This window comes from Salmo salar, chromosome ssa16, assembly GCF_905237065.1.
Source record: "Salmo salar chromosome ssa16, Ssal_v3.1, whole genome shotgun sequence".
Taxonomy (NCBI): Eukaryota; Metazoa; Chordata; class Actinopteri; order Salmoniformes; family Salmonidae; genus Salmo; species Salmo salar.
Window position 1 is genome coordinate 76,170,126 of NC_059457.1, and position 26,127 is coordinate 76,196,252.

At 43.7% G+C, this 26,127-nt stretch overlaps 1 protein-coding gene across 1 annotated transcript in view; it reads right to left on the reverse strand.

The window, feature by feature from the left end:
* Positions 1-23,463, reverse strand: part of LOC106574706 (collagen alpha-1(XVIII) chain) — a 118,947-nt gene extending 95,484 nt beyond the window's left edge. The window contains exon 1 of the mRNA XM_045697866.1: positions 22,870-23,463. Within this exon, the coding sequence (XP_045553822.1) occupies positions 22,870-22,957 (88 nt within the window). The 5' untranslated portion in view covers positions 22,958-23,463. The remainder of the gene's footprint in view (positions 1-22,869) is intronic.
* Between the last annotated feature and the right edge of the window lie 2,664 nt (positions 23,464-26,127).

Below are 26,127 nucleotides of genomic sequence, written 5' to 3' on the forward strand. Positions count from 1 at the left end.
ATTATTGTCTTATTTCACTGTAGAGCCTCTAGCTCTGCTCAATATGCCTTAGCTAACCCTTCAGTTCCACCTCCCACACATGCAGTGACATCACCTGGTTTAAAGGATGTTTCTAGAGACAATATCTCTCTCATCGTCACTCAATGCCTAGGTTTACCACCACTGTATTCACATCCTACCATACCTTTGTCTGTATATTATGCCTTGAATCTATTCTATCGCGCCCAGAAACATGCTCCTTTTACTCTCTATTCCAAACGTACTAGACGACCAGTTCTTATAGCCTTTAGCCGTACCCTTAGCCTTAACCAGTCCAACGGTTAATCCAGGCCCAGCAGTGCCTAGCTCCACTCCCATTCCCCAGGCGCTCTCATTTGTTGACTTCCGTAACCGTAAAAGCCTTGGTTTCATGCATGTTAACATTAGAAGCCTCCTCCCCAAGTTTGTTGTATTCACTGCCTTAGCACACTTTGCCAACCCGGATGTCCTAGCCGTGTCTGAATCCTGGCTTAGGAAGACCATCAAAAACCCTGAAATTTCCATCCCTAACTATAACATTTTCCGACAAGATAGAACTGCCAAAGGGGGCGGAGTTGCAATCTACTGCAGAGATAGCCTGCAGAGTTCTGTCATACTATCCAGGTCTGTGCCCAAACAATTCGAGCTTCTACTTCTAAAAATCCACCTTTCCAGAAACAAGTCTCTCACCGTTGCCGCTTGCTATACACCACCCTCTGCCCCCAGCTGTGCCCTGGACACAATATGTGAATTGATTGCCCCCCATCTATCTTCAAAGCTTGTGCTGCTAGGTGACCAAAACTAGGACATGCTTAACACCACTCATCCAACTAAGGGTTCTAAGTGGAACCAAAAAGGTTATTCCCTAGAACCAAAGAGGGTTTTCCTATGAGGACAGCCCGAAGAACCCTTTTGGAAAGTTTTTTTTTAAGAGTGTAGCACTGGACAACAGAAAATATTATTGTTTGGTTGTGCTTTGCTGCTAGTTCATTGGTAATGGTACCTGCAAGTACTCTATACCCAATCTACAGTAGATTAAAACCCCACCCTTTACATAGAGAGCAGAGAGACAAGCGCTCCTAATGAAGATCTATAGTCAATGTACCAATATGACTTTATGAGCATTCCTCAACCTCCCACAGACATTCTCCATCCCCTCCCTTCTGTTCCTCCCTCTCTGTGCTATTCTCTGACCTGATGGTACAAACCCATTTCATGTACGTTAGTCAACCAAGCATGCTGACCTGGACTGGGGTATTAGAAGGGTAAATAAACAAACTGGAGGATCATGGTTCAGCGACTAAGAGTAGTGAGAGGTGATGCGTAGAAGCCGCTGGTAGACCACTACACCGTTTGACAGTTTAGGCACACATTCATATGTAACTCTCTCTCTCTCTCACACACACACACACACACACACACACACACACACACACACACACACACACACACACACACACACACACACACACACACACACACACACACACACACACACACACACTGAGTATTCCTATAGTCATGTGAGAATGCATATGCATAGATGGAGGGAAATGGTCCAGTCAGGACTATGTGAGTGTTTGTATTGTGTGAATAATGAAACTGGCCAAAACACAACAAAGAGAGAGAAACATGATCCATAACCACAAGGCCAACCAGGCGGTCCTGTCTCAAAGACACTGTGTGTTGGTGACAGGGACAGATGGGACCACTGAGACCAGGATGGACAGACTGATGGTCATCCTCAGACACGTAGACTGGCACTGCCTAGCTAGGGGGTCTACATGATTAAAGAACTGACACTGCCTAGCTAGGGGTCTACATGATTAAAGAACTGTCACTTCCTAGCTAGGGGTCTTCATGGTTAAAGAACTGACACTGCCTAGCTAGGGGTCTACATGGTTAAATAACTGTCACTGCCTAGCTAGGTGTCTACATGGTTAAAGAACTGACACTGCCTAGCTAGGGGTCTACATGGTTAAAGAACTGACACTGCCTAGCTAGGGGTCTACATGGTTAAAGAACTGACACTGCCTAGCTAGGTGTCTACATGGTTAAAGAACTGTCACTGCCTAGCTAGGGGTCTACATGGTTAAAGAACTGACACTGCCTAGCTAGGGGTCTACATGGTTAAAGAACTGACACTGCCTAGCTAGGGGTCTACATGGTTAAAGAACTGACACTGCCTAGCTAGGGGTCTACATGGTTAAAGAACTGACACTGCCTAGCTAGGGGTCTTCATGGTTAACCTGTTGGGGGTAGGGGGCAGTATTTGCACGGCCGGATAAAAAACGTACCCGATTTAATCTGGTTATTACTACTGCCCAGAAACTAGAATATGCATATAATTATTGGCTTTGGATATAAAACACCCTAAAGTTTCTAAAACTGTTTGAATGGTGTCTGTGAGTATAACAGAACTCATATGGCAGGCAAAAACCTGAGAAGATTCCTTACAGGAAGTGGCCTGTCTGACAATTTCTTGGGCTTCTTGACTCTCTTTATTCAAAACTGAGGATCTCTGCTGTAACGTGACACTTCCTACGGCTCCCATAGGCTCTCAGAAGGCGGGAAAAAGCTGAATGATGTCTTTGGAGCCCCTGGCTGAAAAACATTAGCGCCTTTGGTAAGTGGTCGATCAGAGTACAATGAGACTGAGGCGCGTGCACGAGGCGACCCCATGTTTTTATTTTCTCTCTCTTTGAACTAAAACAGGGTTTCCCGGTCGGAATATTATCGCTTTTTTTACGAGAAAAATTGCATAAAAATTGATTTTAAACAGCGGTTGACATGCTTCGAAGTACGGTAATGGAATATTTAGAAATATTTTGTCACGAAACGCGTCGGGCGCGTCACCCTTCTTTACCTTTCGGATAGTGTCTTGAACGCACAAACAAAACAGAGGATATTTGAACATAACTATGGATTATTTTGAACCAAACCAACATTTGTTATTGAAGAAGAAGTCCTGGGAGTGCATTCTGACGAAGAACAGCAAAGGTAATCAAATTTTTCTTATAGTAAATCTGACTTTGGTGAGGGCTAAACTTGGTGGGTGTCTAAATAGCTAGCCCGTGATGGCTGGGCTATCTACACAGAATATTGCAAAATGTGCTTTCACCGAAAAGCTATTTTAAAATCGGACATAGCGATTGCATAAAGGAGTTCTGTATCTATAATTCTTAAAATAATTGTTATGTTTTTTGTGAATGTTTATCGTGAGTAATTTAGTAAATTCACCGGAAGTTTGCGGTGGGTATGCTAGTTCTGAACGTCACATGCTAATGTAAAAAGCTGTTTTTTTATATAAATATGAACTTGATTGAACAAAACATGCATGTATTGTATAACATAATGTCCTAGGATTGTCATCTGATGAAGATCATCAAAGGTTAGTGTGGTTTGGGTTTATGTGACATTATATGCTAGCTTGAAAAATGGGTGTCTGATTATGTCTGGCTGGGTACTCTGCTGACATAATCTAATGTTTTGCTTTCGTTGTAAAGCCTTTTTGAAATCGGACAGTGTGGTTAGATTAACGAGAGTCTTGTCTTTAAAATGGTGTAAAATAGTCATATGTTTGAGAAATTGAAGTAATAGCATTTCTAAGGTATTTGAATAACGCGCCACTGGATTCCACTGGCTGTTGAGTAGGTGGGACGATTTCGTCCCACCTACCCTAGAGAGGTTTTAAAGAACTGACACTGCCTAGCTAGGCGTCTACATGGTTAAAGAACTGACACTGCCTAGCTAGGGGTCTACATGGTTAAAGAACTGTCACTGCCTAGCTAGGTGTCTACATGGTTAAAGAACTGACACTGCCTAGCTAGGGGTCTACATGGTTAAAGAACTGACACTGCCTAGCTAGGGGTCTATATGGTTAAAGAACTGACACTGCCTAGCTAGGGGGTCTTCATGGTTAAAGAACTGACACTGCCTAGCTAGGGGTCTACATGGTTAAAGAACTGACACTGCCTAGCTAGGGGTCTATATGGTTAAAGAACTGACACTGCCTAGCTAGGGGTCTATATGGTTAAAGAACTGACACTGCCTAGCTAGGGGGTCTTCATGGTTAAAGAACTGACACTGCCTAGCTAGGGGTCTTCATGGTTAAAGAACTGACACTGCCTAGCTAGGGGTCTACATGGTTAAAGAACTGACACTGCCTAGCTAGGGGTCTACATGGTTAAAGAACTGTCACTGCCTAGCTAGGGGTCTACATGGTTAAAGAACTGTCACTGCCTAGCTAGGGGTCTACATGGTTAAAGAACTGACACTGCCTAGCTAGGGGTCTGCATGGTTAAAGAACTGTCACTGCCTAGCTAGGGGTCTGCATGGTTAAAGAACTGACACTGCCTAGCTAGGGGTCTACATGGTTATAGAACTGACACTGCCTAGCTTGGGGTCTACATGGTTAAAGAACTGTCACTGCCTAGCTAGGGGTCTACATGGTTAAAGAACTGACACTGCCTAGCTAGGTGTCTACATGGTTAAAGAACTGACACTGCCTAGCTAGGGGTCTGCATGGTTAAAGAACTGTCACTGCCTAGCTAGGGGTCTGCATGGTTAAAGAACTGTCACTGCCTAGCTAGGGGTCTACATGGTTATAGAACTGACACTGCCTAGCTTGGGGTCTACATGGTTAAAGAACTGTCACTGCCTAGCTAGGGGTCTACATGGTTAAAGAACTGACACTGCCTAGCTAGGGGTCTTCATGGTTAAAGAACTGACACTGCCTAGCTAGGTGTCTACATGGTTAAAGAACTGACACTGCCTAGCTAGGGGTCTGCATGGTTAAAGAACTGTCACTGCCTAGCTAGGGGTCTACATGGGGAAAGAAAAGAGATATAGAGAGAGAGGAAATATGCACGTGTCTGTGGTGTGATCCATTTGTCTCCTCATTTGTGTTATATTAATCCAAAGTGGGTGGTCTAACAGTCATAAAATGGTTGGGATATTGTAATAGGTTCATATCACTGTTACATTTTCTGCTGGTGACAGATCTGAACTATTTGTGTGTAATTGAGGCAAACTATCCAAGTGAAGTATTATGAAGAGTATCCAGCTTATCACAAAAAGATCTAAGACTAATTTACCTTCCTTAACTTGGGAAAACCATGGATTACCAATATACATTACAGGGTTTTCTTCTGGATAAAAAAGGGACTTAGGCGGTGGGCATGGCCAGGGGCGTGGCAATGGGCCTGGGAAAGAACATTTTAGAGGCCTCCATCTTGGCAGGCGAGAAGACATTTTTCTGTTTTCAAAGTAATTTCCTGCAAATCTACACATTTTGCCATGGAGCTGAGAGAAAAAAATTGCTGTTTAAAAGCTAATTTCCTTCACGCACATGCGCAAGCACGCACGCACATGCACACACACACATCCTCTTGTCCTTGGCAAACAGTACTAGAGGACTGTAGAGATCTGCCAAATAATTAGTTAAGGTTTATGGAAGGGGATTTACAGTGAGAGCATGCCAGGACCCCACATTGTTAACTACCCCCACCACAGCTGTATGGACCCAACCAGGGGCGGACTGAAACAATAATTCAGGCCGGGAATTTGACTCCATCCCACTCTGTTCATGCAAACCACCAGACTGCTAATTTTGTAGGCTAACCCTATTTGTTGATGCAACGGGTACCAAACTAGTTATACATTTGGCCACTATGTTTATCTGTGAAGAAAGTTATCCAAATTACAAAATACAAACATTTGGGACTGACCAATAAGTAGCCTATCTGAACACTGATAGGCTACTTATTAGCACACCCCAGCCATCCAGAGCCTCACACAGACAGCTCAGCACACCCCAGCCATCCAGAGCCTCACACAGACAGCGCAGCACACCCCAGCCATCCAGAGCCTCACACAGACAGCTCAGCACACCCCAGCTATCCAGAGCCTCACACAGACAGCTCAGCACACCCCAGCCATCCAGAGCCTCACACAGACAGCTCAGCACACCCCAGCCATCCAGAGCCTCACACAGACAGCTCAGCACACCCCAGCCATGAATTGTCCATGTACTTCAGTGGAGGCTACTGAGGGGAGGACGGTTCATAATAATGGCTGGAGTGAAGTGAATGGAATGGTATCCAAAACATGTGTTTGATGCCATTCCATTCACTCCATTTCAGCCATTATTATAAGCTGTCCTCCCCTCAGCAGCCTCCACTGATGTACCTGTGGGCTATAGCTATGAGAAGTTGATTTACTGTAAAGAGCGTACAATAAACACAGCCACCAGTAGAGGGGAGCATTGAAGAGGGAACCATTGCATTTAGGCACCATCATTATGGAGAGGGGTATGGGAATCTGAATGCAAATAATTAACAAAAATGCATGAAATGCTGCCATCTACTGTCGAGTGGATTACACACACTACACTGAGATGAGGAAAAAATCTCATTAAAAAGGTTCACATTTTGCATTAGCTGTGTCTAGTGTGTGTGTTATTTCACTCATGACTTTAATTAATACTCACTTACAGTTGAAGTCGGAAGTTTACATACACTTAGGTTGGAGTCATTAAAACTTGTTTTTCAACCACTCCACAAATTTCTTGTCAACAAACTATAGTTTTGGCAAGTCGGTTAGGACATCTACTTTGTACATGACACAAGTACTTTTTCCAGCAATTGTTTACAGACAGATTATTTCACTTATAATTCACTGTATCACAATTCCAGTGGGTCAGAAGTTTACATACACTAAGTTGACTGTGCCTTTAAACACCTTGGAAAATTCCAGAAAATTATGTCATGTCTTTAGAAGCTTCTGATAGGCTAATTGACATCATTTGAGTCAATTGGAGGTGTACTTGTGGCCTGTATTTCAAGGCCTACCTTCAAACTCAGTGCCTCTTTGCTTGATATCATGGGAAAATCAAAAGAAATCAGCCAAAACTTCAGAAAAAAATTGTAGACCTCCACAAGTCTGGTTCATCCTTGGGAGCAATTTCCAAAGGCCTGAAGGTACCACATTCATCTGTACAAACAATAGTACGCAAGTATAAACACCATGGGACCACGCAGCCGTCATACCGCTCAGGAAGGAGATGCGTTCTGTCTCCTAGAGATGAATGTACTTTGGTGTGAAAAGTGCAAATCAATCCCAGAACAACAGCAAAGGACCTTGTGAAGACGCTGGAGGAAACAGGTACAAAAGTATCTATAACCACAGTAAAACGAGTCCTATATCGACATAACCTGAAAGGCCGCTCAGCAAGGAAGAAGCCACTGCTCCAAAAGCGCCATAAAAAATCCAGACCAAGGTTTGCAACTGCACATGGGGAGAAAGATCGTACTTTTTGGAGAAATTTCCTCTGGTCTGATGAAACAAAAATAGAACTGTTTGGCCATAATGACCATCGTTATGTTTGGAGGAAAAAGGGGGAGGCTTGCAAGCCGAAGAACACCATCCCAACCGTGAAGCACATGGGTGGCAGCATCATGTTGTGGGGGTGCTTTGCTGCAGGAGGGACTGGTGCACATCACAAAATAGATGGCATCATGAGGAAAGAAAATGATGTGGATATATTGAAGCAACATCTCAAGACATCAGTCAGGATGTTAAAGCTTGGTCGCAAATGGGTCATCCAAATGGACAATGACTCATGCATACTTCCAAAGTTGTGGCAAAATGGCTTAAGGACAACAAAGTCAAGGTATTGGAGTGGCCATCATAAAGCCTTGACCTCAATCCCATAGAAAATCTGTGAGCAGAACTGAAAAAGCGTGTGCAGAGTGCCATGATGTGTGCCATGATGGACATGCAAAAGTGATGAAGAGCAAAATAGAGGATCTTCTTCAGGCATTATATTAGCAGTAATGTGGCAGAAACCGTCTGTGTGACACTGCCCCCCTGAAACACAATGCCCTCCCCCCCGAACACAACCGTCTGTGGTTGTGTTTGGAGGAGGGGGAGCTAGGTTGAACCCACAGTGGGATTTCAAAATGGGATTTTTTTCAGAGAGCAAAGCAGGGAATATTCAGAGAAGAGGGTGTAAAACTGAAAGACGCTGTCTTTTTTCTCAAGTATCAATGCCTGATTCATTAGAGAAGACAGGAGATGAGAGGAGAGGAAAGTAACACAATACAATGCTTGTTGTAAAGTACCTTAATTGGAGTACAAGGGGACCTTGGTTTCAGGCAACAGCAGAACGAAATCTGTTGAGATCTGTAAACATATTGTATGATAAAAAACAACCGTCTATAGATATCCATATTTAGCTTATCTACTGTCATCGACCACAAATATATTGACTTTCCCCAACTCAGCAGAAGAGACACAAGAAAAAAAGTTGAGTAGTCCCAACACTTTGATATTCTGCTCAGGATAATGGGGGAGTACTGTGCCTATAGCTTTTGGCACAAACGACCTTGCTCAAAAACATGGTAGTGGAATCATGACTTCAATGACTGTTTGATCAGTGGTCAGAAGAACACAACAAAAAAGCACAGGCCTATCCCTTGTCAGCTTAAGATGTTGAAAAAAATGTACGGATCTGATTATGTGAAGTGATCTATAACAGCGCTTTGGTCCGCGATGCTTTATGCTAGAAACAAGTTGTAAAATACCCGGGAAAGACGTGACTCCGTTGCATATGGAGATATCATTGTTTCGTTTCTTTGACATTCACAACCTTCTATAGCCAGGGAGACAACAATGTACTTTGCTTGAGAAGTAATCTAATTCTGTCACTATCAATTGATTGAGCTATTCACTTTCTGTACAATAGAAGATGTTTAAACCCAGACAGCTTTTAGGGAAACACTTGTGACCTTCTCTCACTGGGTTAAGCCATGGAAGAAGAGTAGCCAGCAGTTAAAGCTTACATTTTTCTCCGTCTGAGGTGGAAAGGTAGGCATAACTTTTTAAAGTACCATGCTCAGATTCCTAATGATGTCTCAGATTTAACAGGGACAGTTATGCTAACAGGGACAGTTATATTGATTTGGCATTGGAGAAATATGATAAAATGAACACATACACCTATCTCTCTGTCCATTCCTAATATCTAATTTCAGTAATGTGTGTGGTATTAAAAAATATTCTGCTAATATGTAAAATGACATAGAATTGCATGAAATGTTTATAAAAGGCAATTTTTTTCTCAGACCTGCAACTACTGTGATAGATTCATGCAATGCTTTTACTATAAAGGAGATCTTTACACCCCTACTCTAACTCTTGTCCATGGTGGTCTGTGAACCCACAACCGTCTGTGCCCTATAAAAAAAATCCTGCATTACCTTATAGGCCTAATGCTTACAGGACAAAGAACAGTTTCTAGAACGGCATATCTAAGGCTCTGTTGTGTCCGGTAAACGTTAGGCATGTTCTCTGCTATCCACTTTATGTTTTAATTATTATTTTTGGTATATAGGGAGGGTCACGTGTTTTTGTATTTTAGGTAAAATATATTTTGCTGAAGAGAAGGCATTTCTATCCATTTCCATTTCAGAGAAGTCAGATTTGAAATAACGTTCACTCCCTAAGCAGGGAAGAAGTGTCACAACGTCCACAGAAGGTGGCGCTCCTCCCCCGGTCGGGCGGCGCTCGGCGGTCGTCGTCGACGGCCTACTAGCTGCCACCGATCGATGTTTCAGTGTCTGTTGGTTATGTCTGTATTTGTACGCACCTGCTCCTTGTTAGTAATTAGTGGGGTGTATTTAGTTTGTCGGTTTGTTGTTTGGGATTTGTGCGGGATTGTTTTCATGTTGTACGTAGTCAGGATTGTTTTTTTTGTATTGTTTGGTTTTCACGACGCATTTTGGATAGGCATTAGGGTTGCCGGGCTGCGCCCCGTGTATTGGATTTTGGAGCTGTTCTCCTTCAGTTCTGTGGATTATTTTTACCCTGCCTTGTCGTTGTGATTCCTTTGGACTTTATTAAATACGTCTCTTATACGGATCTCAGTCTCCTGCGTTTGACTCACCCGTCTCCTGCTGTTTTTAACAACGTGACAAGAAGGATATTGGGTGTTGGTTGCACTGTTAAAAGCTTTCAGGTCTCCTTTCTGCTGTCTGTAATTTCCCACTCTTTTAATTAGTCTACAATCAGGTTGTTTCAAGGAAAGACTGGGAAAATGGTGTTAGTTTAAGACATGACTAAAACACTGTTTCTTGTCTACAATTATGAGTGCATTTTGTAAACACACACAGCCAAAGAGCAAGTGGAGCTTTAGAAATGACTACCTACAGTATCTAGGACGAGAGTATGTTGAATGGTGTAACTTCATAATACCAGGGCCGCACCTGTAGCTGACAACAACATGAAGTACAGCAGGCCACGTGAATAGGAGATAAAACAATTATTCTCTCGGACGCTGCGATTCTTATATTTCCGTTGACCTACTGAAATATGAGACCAAAACAAAGCATCTAAGGCCTATTTTATACATACGTATTGAGTTAAACTTCATAATACCTCTCTCCTCCATTGCTTATAGGCCAGTGTTTCCCAACTCCAGTCCTCCAGTACTCCCGACAACATACATTTTTGTTGTAGCCACAGACAAGCAGACTTGATTCCTCTCATTGAGGGCCTGATGGTTAGTTGACTAGTTGAATCAGGGGTGCTTGTCTCGGGGCTACAACACAAATGTGTGCTGTTGGTGGTACTGGAGGGCTGTAGATTGGAAACCCTGCTATAGGCTACTGTTCATCTGACAGACACTGCTGTCTTTAGTGTGAGGCTCTAGGGGGATGTGACATCAAAGTCAAGTGGAAAGACCAAGACCCACGGGCCATAGAGCTGCAGCTCAATACTGCAATCACATTCCTCCGGAGATGGGCCTTTTCCCTTGCAGCATGTGTCACAACACATCAATTCACACTAAGTTCCCAGTCACAGGCTCAGACTTCTAGCCTGGTCTCAGCTCTGTTTGTTCTGTCTTGCCAACAACGACCATTGGTGTTGGCAAATGGCAAGACAGCACAAACAGATCTGGGACCAGGTTAAAGAAACAACCATAGGATTTGGCAAGAAAGCACAAACAGATCTTGGACCAGGGTAGAGACTTCAGGATCAGGGAGAGAAACTATGAGATGACGGAGACAGACAGAGAGGTGACAGGCGGGCCAGGCATACTGTGATGCTGGTCACCAGGGGTCAGACACATTTAGGAAAAACTGTACTCTGACACAGCTAACATGACACAGTTGACTCGCTGGGTGTTTCACCACAGATGTTAAATCAGTGATGGTTTGAGGTGGATTGAACTGGATGACGAGAAGCTTACAAGCAAACAAAGGGCCAAAGGTTCCAAACCAACCCTGTAGTTTCGATCTAAGAAAAGATCTTGGTTCAATACATCGTATATACCATCCAGGGGAGAACGACTGCCCCCTCTCATTGAAGCCATGGGAGTTCAAGGCCGACCGCGGTACTGCAGACATTGTTAGCAGAAAACAGGATCCCCAATTATAGTGAATGGAAAAATAGTCCATTCATGTCCATTCATACATAGTCATTGGTACCATCACAATTAATCTGACATTCTGTTTATAAACTGCATATAAACAGTATTACATTGTTTTAAACTAATTTGCAGTTTCTCACCCCCCAAAAATACAACTCCAATGTTTAATCCCTAGGGAGTAAATCTAAGCCCCACCCTCTACCCTTTAGGCTCATGGCGACAAATAGCCGTGTGAATCTAGCACTTGTATCTTAAATGGACAATGGCCCCAGTCGGCTAGGATCCAGTTAGTTGTTCTGGTTGGGCCTGATGAGAGGTAGAGTACCCACAACACAATAGATCCTCCAGTGGAAAAGTTAGACACTCGGCTATCTTATCTGAGTTCCTTTCCCACTATGCTGAATACAGGCAGCTCAGACAATTGTCTTGTTCTGTGTTGATCAAACGCTTTAGAAACCGGCTTTCCATGACCAGTGAGTCACTCACTCAACACATAGAGGTTTCTCTGATACAGTGACTGACTAGCAAAGAAGAGAATTCAGGGTAAATGCCTTCTATGTTTTGAGAGGCTGCTTGGCACAGCAAGATATGTGCAGTGGTGTGTGAACTACCTATTAACCAATAAATAGTCTGTTAACCATTCAATGAAGTATACATACAAGTGAATACTGATGTTTATTATTAAGCCCCCTACTGCCTTCAGAACAGCCTCAATTCGCCGGAGCATGGACTGTACAAGGTGTCGAAAGCATTCCACTGGGGTGCTGGCCCATGTTGACTCCAACAATTCCCACAGTTGTGTCAAGTTGGCTGGATGCCCTTTGGGTGGTGGGCCATTCTTGATACACACAGAAAACTGTTGAGCATTAAAAAAAAACAGAAGCGCTGCGGTTCTTGACACACTCAAACCGGTGCGCCTGGCACCTACTACCATACCCAAAGGCACTTAAATATTTTGTCTTGCCCATTAACCCTTTAAATGGCACACATGCACAATCCATGTCTCAATTGTCTCAAGGCTTAAAAATCATTCTTTAACCTGTCTCCTCCCCTTCATCTACACTGATTGAAGTGGATTTAACAAGCGACATCAATAAGGGATCATAGCTTTCCCCTGGATTCACCTGCTCAGTCTATGTCATGGAAAGACCAGGTGTTCCTAGTGTTTCATACACTCAGTGTATCATTCCATGTTTTCTTAATGGTTTCCATGACAATAAAGCTATGTTAATAGGGCCATCTCGTGAGGAGCAGGGGAGGTGATGCAAGCCCCAGCCTGCGGTCTCCCCTGTCCCCACCATCACCCCTAGCACCACCTCAAAGCAGCCTGCCCAATCTGACTCTGCAGATGGGAAAACATTGCATTCCGTACCATCAAACAGGACCTATTCTGTTCAAAGACCAATTTAGATGGGCGAGCTGATATAAACACAAAGAAAGGTGGAAGAGGGTATGAAAACATCCTCTTCTCCCTGTTAGATCATCCATGTATGTCACTATTACACTATTATTACACTTCCTGTGGCTCTCCAAAGCATCCTGGGATTGTCGTTGAAGTTTTCCCTAACTGCTGGTCCGGGGTCAGATATTTGTTATTAACCAAATGGCTTTATGTTAAGACTTGTGGTAGGGTAATCAGATCCCATATCTGTGGTTAGTTGCAGCCTCTACTACCTCACTTAGAGTGACTTAAAAGTCTAGATGGGTTTGGTCAACTAGGCTACACAAGGGTAGAGTAGTAATTATAGTTAAGAGTGGGACAAAACACAGGTATTAACATGCTAAGAGCTGTCTACAGAAACACTTAGGAACAAAGAGGAACGGGACTACTTCCCTGGACAGGAAGTGCTTTGAGAGACTAGTCAAGGATCATATCTCCTGCACCCTACCTGACACCCTAGACCCACTCCAATTTGCTAACTGCCCCAATAGGTCCACAGACAACGCAATTGCAATCACACTGCACACTGCCCTAACCCATCAGGACAAGAGGAATACCTATGTAAGAATGCTGTTCATCGATTACAGCTCAGCATTTAACACCATAGTAACCTCCAAACTTGTCATTAAGCTCAAGACCCTGGGTCTCGACCCCGCCCTGTGCAACTGGGTCCTGGACTTTCTGACGGGCCGCCCCCAGGTGGTGAGGGTAGGAAACAACATCTCCACCCCGCTGATCCTCAACACTGGAGCCCCACAAGGGTGCGTTCTCAGCCCTCTCCTGTACTCCCTGTTCACCCATGACTGCGTGGCCATGCACACCTCCAACTCAATCATCAAGTTTGCAGACGACACTACAGTGGTAGGCTTGATTACCAACAACGATGAGACGGCCTAAAGGGAGGAGGTGAGGGCACTAGGAGTGTGGTGTCAGGGAAATAACCTCACACTCAACGTCAACAAAACAAAGGAGATGATCGTGGACTTCAGGAAACAGCAGAGGGAGCAGCCCCCTAGCCACATCGACGGGACAGTAGTGGAGAAGGTGGAAAGTTTTAAGTTCCTCGGCATACACATCACAGACAAACTGAAATGGTCCACCCACACAGACAGCGTGGTGAAGAAGGCGCAACAATGCCTCTTCAACCTCAGGAGGCTGAAGAAATTTGGCTTGTCACCGAAAACACTCAACTTTTACAGATGCACAATCGAGAGCATCCTGTCGGGCTGCATCACCGCCCTGTACGGCAACTGCACCGCCCTCAACCATAAGGCTCTCCAGAGGGTAGTGTGGTCTGCACAACGCATCACCGGGGGTAAACTACCTGCCCTCCAGGACACCTACACCACCCAATGTCACAGGAAGGCCAAAAAGATCATCAAGGACAACAACCACCCGAGCCACTGCCTGTTCACCCCGCTATCATCCAGAAGGCGAGGTCAGTACAGGTGCATCAAAGCTGGGACCGAGAGACTGAAAAACAGCTTCTATCTCAAGGCCATCAGACTGTTAAACAGCCATCACTAACATTGAGTGGCTGCTGCCAACATACTGACTCAAATCTCTAGCCACTTTAATAATTAAAAATTGGATGTAATAAATGTATCACTAGTCACTTAAACAATGCCACTTTATATAATGTTTACATTCCCTACAAACTCATCTCATATGTATATACTGTACTCTATACCATCTACTGCATCGTACCTATGCCGCACGGCCATCGCTCATCCATGTATTTATATGTACATGTATTCTTATTCATTCCTTTACACGTGTCTGTATAAGGTAGTTGCTGTGAAATTGTAGAGAACTTGTTAGATATTACTTGTTAGATATTACTGCACGGTCGGAACTAGAAGCATTTCGCTACACTCGCATTAACATCTGCTAACCATGGGTATGTGACCAATAAAATTTGATTCGATTTGACTTCCCTGGACAGGGTAGAGGTGTTACTACTTCCCTGTACAGAGCAGATGTGTTACTACTCCCTGGACAGGACAGAGGTCTTACTACTTCACTGGACAGGACAGAGGTCTTACTACTTCCCTGTACAGAGCAGAGGTGTTACTACTTCCCTGGACAGGACAGAGGTCTTACTACTTCCCTGGACAGGACAGAGGTCTTACTACTTCCCTGGACAGGACAGAGGTCTTACTACTTCCCTGGACAGGACAGAGGTCTTACTACTTCCCTGGACAGAGCAGAGGTGTTACTACTTCCCTGGACAGGACAGAGGTGTTACTACGTCCCTGGACAGGACAGAGGTGTTACTACTTCCCTGGACAGGACAGAGGTGTTACTACTTCCCTGGACAGGACAGAGGTGTTACTACTTCCCTGGACAGGACAGAGGTGTTACTACTTCCCTGGACAGGACAGAGGTCTTACTACTTCCCTGGACAGGACAGAGGTCTTACTACTTCCCTGGACAGGACAGAGGTCTTACTACTTCCCTGGACAGGACAGAGAGGTCTTACTACTTCCCTGGACAGGACAGAGGTCTTACTACTTCCCTGGACAGGACAGAGGTCTTACTACTTCCCTGGACAGGACAGAGGTCTTACTACTTCCCTGGACAGAGCAGAGGTGTTACTACTTCCCTGGACAGGACAGAGGTGTTACTACGTCCCTGGACAGGACAGAGGTGTTACTACTTCCCTGGACAGGACAGAGGTGTTACTACTTCCCTGGACAGGACAGAGGTGTTACTACTTCCCTGGACAGGACAGAGGTGTTACTACTTCCCTGGACAGAGCAGAGGTCTTACTACTTCCCTGGACAGGACAGAGGTCTTACTACTTCCCTGGACAGGACAGAGGTCTTACTACTTCCCTGGACAGGACAGAGAGGTCTTACTACTTCCCTGGACAGAGCAGAGGTGTTACTACTTCCCTGGACAGGACAGAGGTCTTACTACTTCCCTGGACAGGACAGAGAGGTCTTACTACTTCCCTGGACAGAGCAGAGAGGTCTTACTACTTCCCTGGACAGGACAGAGGTGTTCCTACTTCCCTGGACAGAGCAGAGGTCTTACTACTTCCCTGGACAGGACAGAGGTCTTACTACTTCCCTGGACAGGGCAGAGGTCTTACTACTTCCCTGGACAGGACAGAGAGGTCTTACTACTTCCCTGGACAGGACAGAGGTGTTCCTACTTCCCTGGACAGGACAGAGGTGTTACTACTTCCCTGGACAGAGCAGAGATGTTACTACTTCCCTGGGCAGGACAGAGGTGTTACTACTTCCCTGGACAGGACAGAGGTGTTACTACTTCCCTGGACAGGACAGAGGTGTTACTACTTCCCTGGACAGGACAGAGGTCTTACTACTTCCCTGGACAGGACAGAGGTGTTACTACTTCCCTGGACAGGACAGAGGTGTTACTACTTCCCTGGACAGGACAGAGGTCTTACTACTTCCCTGGACAGGACAGAGGTCTTACTACTTCCCTGGACAGGACAGAGGTGTTACTACTTCCCTGGACAGGACAGAGGTGTTACTACTTCCCTGGACAGGACAGAGGTGTTACTATTTCCCTGGACAGGGCAGAGGTGTAGTTCAGGATTTGACCTGTTTGTCCCAAATAGCAATACAGTCTCCTTTCTGGTTTTCTTTTCATCATGACCACTAAGAGCAACAAGTCTACCAAGACGCTTCCACCAATGTTGTCCTAACAACATGTCCACCATGACTCTTCCACCAATGTTGTCCTAACAACATGTCCACCTTGACACTTCCACCAATGTTGTCCTAACAACATGTCCACCTGACACTTCCACCAATGTTGTCCTAACAACATGTCCACCATGACACTTCCACCAATGTTGTCCTAACAACATGTCCACCTGACACTTCCACCAATGTTGTCCTAACAACATGTCCACCATGACACTTCCACCAATGTTGTCCTAACAACATGTCCACCATGACTCTTCCACCAATGTTGTCCTAACAACATGTCCACCATGACTCTTGAACCTGAGCCCTGCCCAACACTAATGTCCTGTCCTCCTGTCCCTCTTATTGAACCTGAGCCCTGCCCAACACCAATGTCCTGTCCTCCTGTCCCTCTTATTGAACCTGAGCCCTGCCCAACACCAATGTCCTGTCCTCCTGTCCCTCTTATTGAACCTGAGCCCTGCCCAACACCAATGTCCTGTCCTCCTGTCCCTCTTATTGAACCTGAGCCCTGCCCAACACCAATGTCCTGTCCTCCTGTCCCTCTTATTGAACCTGAGCCCTGCCCAACACCAATGTCCTGTCCTCCTGTCCCTCTTATTGAACCTGAGCCCTGCCCAACACAAATGTCCTGTCCTCCTGTCCCTCTTATTGAACCTGAGCCCTGCCCAACACCAATGTCCTGTCCTCCTGTCCCTCTTATTGAACCTGAGCCCTGCCCAACCACCAATGTCCTGTCCTCCTGTCCCTCTTATTGAACCTGAGCCCTGCCCAACACAAATGTCCTGTCCTCCTGTCCCTCTTATTGAACCTGAGCCCTGCCCAACACCAATGTCCTGTCCTCATGTCCCTCTTATTGAACCTGAGCCCTGCCCAACACAAATGTCCTGTCCTCCTGTCCCTCTTATTGAACCTGAGCCCTGCCCATCACCAATGTCCTGTCCTCCTGTCCCTCTTATTGAACCTGAGCCCTGCTCAACACCAGAGTCCTTTGATGAGTCAGACAGTGACAGGTAAAGCTAGTTGATTTGTCAGCTCCCTTTCATTTGCCCCTAGTCACACCCAACTCAAGACACAATTCACCAAAGTGTCACAGAGATCATGATAGACCTCTATGGCAGTACAGTAGCTAGCTACAGACTAGAACTACCATCCTGTCTCTAGTTCAGAACTATATGGCAGTACAGTAGCTAGCTACAGACTAGAACTACCATCCTGTTTCTAGTTCAGAACTATATGGCAGTACAGTAGCTAGCTACAGACTAGAACTACTATCCTGTCTCTAGTTCAGAACTATATGGCAGTACAGTAGCTAGCTACAGACTAGAACTACCATCCTGTCTCTAGTTCAGAACTATATGGCAGTACAGTAGCTAGCTACAGACTAGAACTACTATCCTGTCTCTAGTTCAGAACTATATGGCAGTACAGTAGCTAGCTACAGACTAGAACTACCATCCTGTCTCTAGTTCAGAACTATATGGCAGTACAGTAGCTAGCTACAGACTAGAACTACTATCCTGTCTCTAGTTCAGAACTATATGGCAGTACAGTTGCTAGCTACAGACTAGAACTACCATCCTGTCTCTAGTTCAGAACTATATGGCAGTACAGTAGCTAGCTACAGACTACAACTACTATCCTGTCTCTAGTTCAGAACTATATGGCAGTACAGTATCTAGCTACAGACTAGAACTACCTTCCTGTCTCTAGTTCAGAACTATATGACAGTACAGTAGCTAGCTACAGACTAGAACTACCATCCTATCTCTAGTTCAGAACTATATGGCAGTACAGTAGCTAGCTACAGACTAGAACTACCATCCTGTCTCTAGTTCAGAACTATATGGCAGTACAGTAGCTAGCTACAGACTAGAACTACTATCCTGTCTCTAGTTCAGAACTATATGGCAGTACAGTAGCTAGCTACAGACTAGAACTACCATCCTGTCTCTAGTTCAGAACTATATGGCAGTACAGTAGCTAGCTACAGACTACAACTACTATCCTGTCTCTAGTTCAGAACTATATGGCAGTACAGTAGCTAGCTACAGACTAGAACTACCATCCTGTTTCTAGTTCAGAACTGAAGCAGACATGTTTTCCAGCCAAACCCCAGAGGGGTAGATTCTTTATCATAGTTTAAGTACAGCTTATAGGTCTGCACAGTATAATGAGCAGTGCAATTTTCAGGTTGAAGGGACGTCTTTCAAACATGCAACGTCACATTCCAAGCCACTGTCTGGGCCTAGAGCCCAGTTGAACTAGCCTGCAGAAAGACCTCAGAAGTACTGTCATACAGTTTTTGATAGTTTGGTAATAGTTATGTGAAATCTATTTTACTACATTAGCAGAAATAAAATGTGTATGTTACTTAGACATTCATCATATAATCTTCCCCCAATATGTGTTATTTATATAGTTCCACAAGACCCAACCATCCATCAATCAACGAACACAAAACATTATGCTGCTACGGTGTTACACTGGTATGATTATGACCGGGTTTGGGACCTCATGTTCATACAGGTTGCTGGAACAGCTGTGGATCCAGGAAATTATCCAGATATTTTGGAGCCCTATGAAACAAAAGCTGGCTGAAACAACAGAGTTTATAATATAATTACAGCATGAGATAGAAGCTACCCTACAATACATCAACTTTCCACTGCCTTTCCACTCAGAAACATCCTGTAAGGAAAGAGACCACAGCTCCAATACAAGCAATCATTTCCAAGACACCTACTGTAACATGGACAGGGATGCCACATCTATCCAATTTGGAAATGTGGAACTATTGCTAAAAAGAATGATCATGGAATTTCTGAAACCCATGATGATATGAATTGTCTGTAAGCCCATACAAAACACACAGCGTTCCAACAGAGTTGACCTCTATGTGACTCAACGGGGTTGAAGGACAATGTGTTCACTGCCACCCTGGCATGGTCAACAAGAGAAGGAAACAAAGACAGATGAAGTCAGGAGCCACAAGATGAACTGGCATCTGTTTCCCTGGAAAGACTGGCCTGGCCAACCCTCAACCCTCCCTGGAGAAGGGAAAGTCTGAGCACACCATCAATCACTAGCCTGGAGGGACACACACAAACAATGCTGCACACGCACACACCACATACACACAGACAGACAGACAGACAGACAGACAGACAGACAGACAGACAGACAGACAGACAGACAGACAGACAGACAGACAGACAGACAGACAGACAGACAGACAGACAGACAGACAGACAGACAGACAGACAGACAGACAGACAGACAGACAGACAGACAGACAGACAGACAGACAGACAGACAGACAGACAAATAATATTTGGAACCTAGGGACTGATAACCTCAATCCACAAACGCGAAGACAAATTTATGCGTCAACAGCAACCTTGGGAAAATCCTCTGCATTATCATTAACACCAGACTTGTACATTTCCTCAGTGAAAGGAAATGTAAATTTCCTCTACTGAGCAAATGTCAAATTGGCTTTTTACCAAATGACCATACAACATACCATGTATTCACCCTGCACATCCTAATTGTCAAAAACAAACCAAAACATAGGCAAAGTCTTCTCATGCTTTGTTTATTTAAAAAAGCTTTTGACTCAATTTGGCATGAGGGTCTGCTATACATATTGATGGAAAATGGTGTTGGGGGAAAAACATACGACATTATAAAATCCATGTACACAAAATTGGCACATAGCACACACATTTCTTTCCACAGGGCCAGGGGGTGAGACAGGGATGGAGCTTAAGCCCCACCCTCTTCAACATATATATCAAAGAATTAGCTAGGGCACTAGAACAGTCTGCAGCACCCAGCCTCACCCTACTAAAATCTGAAGTCAAATGTCTACTGTTTGCTGATGATCTGGTGCTTCTGTCCCCAACCAAGGAGGGCCTACAGCAGCACGTAGATCTTCTGCACAGATGCTGCCAGATCTGGGCCCTGACAGTATCTCACAGTAAGACAAAAATAATGGTGTAACAAAAAAAGGTCCAGTTGCCAGGACCACGAATACAAATTCCATCTAGACACCGTTGCCCTAGAGCACACAAAAAAAACTATACATACCTTGGCCTAAACATCAGCACCACAAGTAACTTCCACAAAGCTGTGAACGATCTGAGAGACAAGGCAAGAAGGGCCTTCTATACCATCAAAAGGAACATAAAATTCGACATACCAATTAGAATCTGGCAAAGAATACTTGATTCAGTAATAGAACCCATTGCCCTTTATGATTGTGAGGTCTGGGGTCCGCTAACCAACCAATAATTAATCAAATGGGACAAACACCAAATTGAGACTCCGCATGCAGAATTCTGCAAAAATATGCTCTGTGTACAACATAAAACCCAAAATAATGAATGCAGAGCAGAATTAGGCCGATACCAGCTAATGATCAAAATCCAGAAAATAGCTTTTAAATTCTACAACCACCTAAAAGGAAGCGATTCCCAAACCTTCCATGACAAAGCCATCACCTACAGAGAGATGAACCTGGAGAAGAGCCTCCTAAGCAAGCTGGTCCTGGGGCTCTGTTCGCAAACACAAACAGACCCCACAGAGACCCAGGTCAGCAACACAATTAGACCCAACCAAATCATGAGAAAACAAAAAGATCATTACTTGACACATTGGAAAGAATTAACAAAAAAACTGAGAAAACTAGAATGCTATTTGGCCCTAAACAGAGAACACCTGATCACTGTGACTGACCCAAAAATAAGGAAAGCTTTGACTATGTACAGATTCAGTGAGCATAGCCTTGCTATTGAGAAAGGCCACCATAGGCAGACCTGGCTCTCAAGCGAAGACAGGCTATGTGCACATTGGCCACAAAATGAGGTGGAAACTGAGCTGCACTTCCTAACCTCCTGCCAAATGTATGACCATATTTCCCTCAGATTACATAGACCCACAAAGAATTCCATTTTTTATTTACTGGGTGAAATACCACAGTGTGCCATCACAGCAGCAAGATTTGTTACCTGTTTCCACAAGAAAAGGTCAACCAGTGAAGAACAAACACCATTGTAAATACAACCCATATTTATGTTTATTTATTTAGCCTTTTTGACATTAACTATTTGCACATCATTACAACACTGTATATAGACATAATATAACATTTGAAATGTCTTTATTATTTTGGAAGTTGTGTGAATGTAATATTTACTCTTCACTTTTTATTGTTTATTTCACTTTTGTTTATCCATTTCCATGTAAACATATGTTTCCCATGCCAATAAAGCCCCTTGAATTGAATTGAGAGAGAGAGAGAGAGAGAGAGAGAGAGAGAGAGAGAGAGAGAGAGACAGACAGACAGATAGACACACAGACCAACAGAGAGAGAGAGAGAGGAGAGAGAGAGAGAGAGAGAGAGAGAGAGAGAGAGAGAGAGAGACAGAGAGAGACAGAGAAACAGAGAGAGACTGACATTTGAAATGTCTTTATTATTTTGGAACTTTTGTGAGTGTAATGTTTACTGTTCATTTTTATTGTTTATTTCACTTTTGTTTATTATCTAGTTCACTTGCTTGGCAATGTAAACATATATTTCCCATGCCAATAAAGTCCTTAAATTGAATTGAGAGAGAGAGAGAGAGAGAGAGAGAGAGAGAGAGAGAGAGAGATGTCTATATTCTTTTGGACCTTTTGTGAGTGTAATGTTTACTGTACATTTTTTATTGTTTATATCACTTTTGTTTATTATCAATTTCACTTGCTTTGGCAATGTAAACATATATTTCCCATGTCAATGAAGCCCCTTAAATTATAATAGCTGACTGAGGATTTCAGTGAAAACATTACGAAGATGAAAAGACTAATAAACGTCAAGTCAATATTATGTCTAGCAGGTTAAAAGACCACCACACGCTCTGGCTTGTATAGTAGACTAACCTAATATTGTACTTTCTATTCCAATGCAACTATTGAATGTGCTATTGGCGTTGGTGTTGGAAGATTGTGTGTCTTTGCGATTTTAGCTATTCATAGTTCCTGACAAGCCCAGACGTACATTACCATTAGCACAACCACCACAGGGGTTAATAAAATACTAAAATCTATAATCTCCTATAACGCAGATGTACAATGTTTTTATTCGCAAAATGTACCATAGTAGGCTGTTATTTTATGTTGTAATTATCATCTAGAGAAGCAATAGTATTCACTTACAAAGATATTTAGTCACGTGCATTTAAAGTCTCAAAAGGCTTCAATTTTGCCTGTACATTTCGAAGAAATTGCAACAATTTATCCGACATATTTACCTGTCCTTTGAGATTCTGTCCATGTGACAACCAGCAGAAGAAGTACGCAGGTATGCAGACCCAACGACCACCTGTCAACACAAGGCATGCTTTCCCGCTTATTTGTGCAAAATATTTCCACAAGTCCTTTTGTTTGGTAAGCAAAAAGCTAAAAGGTTCATGCACATGTGGGCATCTCCGTCTCCGTCCTAGAACAGTGTCGTTGGAATGAATGGCAGGCACGCTACGCAGCCTTTGCACAGTTCCAAGGTGAGTTCTCTGCCTGCGCACGGAATCTTGAGTACCGAAACAGAATTGACAGTATAATCTACAGTAGTTCGCGGGCGCAATGGACAAAACCTCAATTTATCCACGGGATTTTCCCCTGGGTCCTAAGTGTCCAAATGTTTTGGTAGATTCATCCAAACCTCCGTGACTAACAGGTCCAATCTAAGATACATACTGTACACACTGACATTTGGCGCCTTTTATGACTTCATAATATCCACATACTTTTCAACATCAGGTAAGCCAACCTGGGGCACTGTCAAACAATTATTTACACAATATGCAAGTTCTTCAATAAGCTTTCTGTACACCAAGACTCATTTGACTAGACCTAATCAAAGGCTGCAGGAAAACTGTATTATCAGCATTTAGTTGGCTTATACATGTCCCCATGTTGAGACATGATGGCATATAACACATGCCCCTAAACCCTGCATTCCACCCAGAGAGAAAGGAAAAGCTGCTGAGGAAAAGCAGTGTGCAGTGAGTCTGTCCCTCTAGCACTAAATCAAGCCACCCATACTGTTAATGTTGAAACCAATATTTTCTAATGAAGACATACAGTGCTTTCAGAAAGTATTCAGACCACTTTACTTTTTCAACATTTTGATATGTTACAGCCTTTACCAAAAATTGATTAACAAATTAATCAGGTTGTCATTGTAAATAACAATTTGTTCTTAACTGACTTGCCTAGTTAAATAAGGTTAAATAAAAAATAAACCCATAATAACAAAGCGAACACAGGTTTTTAGACATTTTTAACATTTATAAAAAATTAAAAACAGAAATACCTTATTTTCATACGTATTCAGACCCTTTGCTATGAGACTCAGGTGCATCCTGTTTCCATTGATCATCATTGAGATGTTTCTACAACTTGATTGGAGTCCACCTGTGGTAAATTCAATTGATTGGACATGATTTGGAAAGACACACACCTGTCTATATAAGGTCCCACAGTTGACAGTGCATGTCAGAGAAAAAACCAAGCCATGAGGTTGAAGGAATTGTCCGTAGAGCTCCGAGACAGGATTGTGTCAGATCTGGGGAAGGGTACCAAAACATTTCTGCAGCATTGAAGAACACAGTGGAACACAGTGGCCTCCATCATTCTTAAATGGAAGAAGCTTGGAACCACCAAGACTCTGCCTAGAGCAGAGCTGAACAATCGGGGTAGAAGGGCCTTGGTCAGGGAGGTGACCAAGAACCCAATGGTCACTTTGACAGAGCTCTAGAGTTTCTCTGTGGAGATGGGAGAACCTTCCAGAAGGACAACCATCTCTGCAGCACTCCACCAATCAGGCCTTTATGATAGAGTGGCAGCCCACTTATGACAGCCCACTTGGAGTTTGCCAAAAAGCATCTAAAGGACTCTCAGACCATGAGAAACAAGATCCTCTGGTCTGATGAAACCAAGATTAAACTCTTTGGCCTAAAAGCCAAGCGTCACGTCTGGAGGAAACCTGTCACATTCCCTACGGTGAAGCATGATGGTGGCAGCATCATATTGTGGGGATGTTTTTCAGCGGCATGGACTGGGAGACTAGTCAGGATCGAGGGAAAGATGAACGGAGCAAAGTACAGAGAGATCCTTGAGGAAAACCTGCTCCAGAGCGCTCAGGACCTCAGACTGGGGGTGAAGGTTCACCTTCCAACAGGACAACGACCCTAAGCACACAGCCAAGACAACGCAGGAGTGGCTTCAGGACAAGTCTCTGAATGTCCTTGAGTGGCCCAGCAAGAGCCTGAACCCGATCGAACATCTCTGGAGAGACCTGAAAATAGCTGTGCAGCAACGCTCCCCATCCAACCTGATTAAGCTTGAAAAGATCTGCAGAGAGGAATGGGAGAAACTCCCTAAATACAGGTGTGGCAAGCTTGTAGTGCCATAGGAAAGAAGACTTGAGGCTGTAATCAATGCCAAAGGTGCTTCAACAAAGTACTGAGTAAAGGGTCTGAATACTTATGTAAATGTAATATTTCCGGTTTTTATTTTTTATAAATTAGCAAACACTTCTTAAAACCTCTCTTACTTTGTCATTATGGGGTATTGTGTGTAGATTGATGAGGGGGGAAAAGCAATTTAATCAATTTTAGAATAAGGCTGTAACGTAACAGAATGTGGAAAAAGTTAAGAGGTCTGAATACTTTCCGAAGGCACTGCATGGCCAGTTTAATTGCTCCTCAAGAGGGAGTTCCCAATCCCTAAAGAGTGGCATTGATTGATGTGGTTCAAGCAACTTTTAAATATGGTTCATGTTATGTCAACAGACATCATATGCCCATGTTATTAACTGTACATTATGTAGTTTGTATGCAGGTTGCGTAGTTCAGCCTTGCACTGCTAGCTACAGTACTCTGTGTGGTGTGGTCAGATCTGCTGACCAATAGATCAGTGATGGCGTTTCTTTGTCAGTAGAGGGCAATCCTGCCCTTGGCTTGGCTTGAGCTGCTAGAATAGAATATAATAGAATGGAGTAGAATATAATGGAATAGAATAGAATGGACTAGAATGGAATGGAATATAATAGAATGGATTGGAATGGAATATAATAAAAATGGATATAATTTAATAGGATATATTAGGATTGAAGACTATAGAATAGGATAGAATAGAATAGAATGGAATAGAATAGAATGGAATAGAATAAATGGAATAGTTGTCTTATCCCAAAGGGAAGTGCAGGAAACAAGACACATAACTGACAGACATAATGACTCTCACTCTCCTCTCAGGAGGAGGGTCCACACAGTCACGGTTGTTAACAAGTCAGGAATTGCGAAACGCAGCCAATTTTCCTCGCCTGTCATTTAGTTCAGTAAGCCAAGGAAACTCACACAAAATGTCAGGGTCATCATGTAATCTTAGAGTGCTGCCAGAACATGCCTGACGTTTCTGAGAGGTGAACCATGTACAATGAGTTTTTAAGTGACTAGTCAACTCCTGCGTTAGGTTAGATAGCTCGCACGTCTGAAACTCTGAGTCTC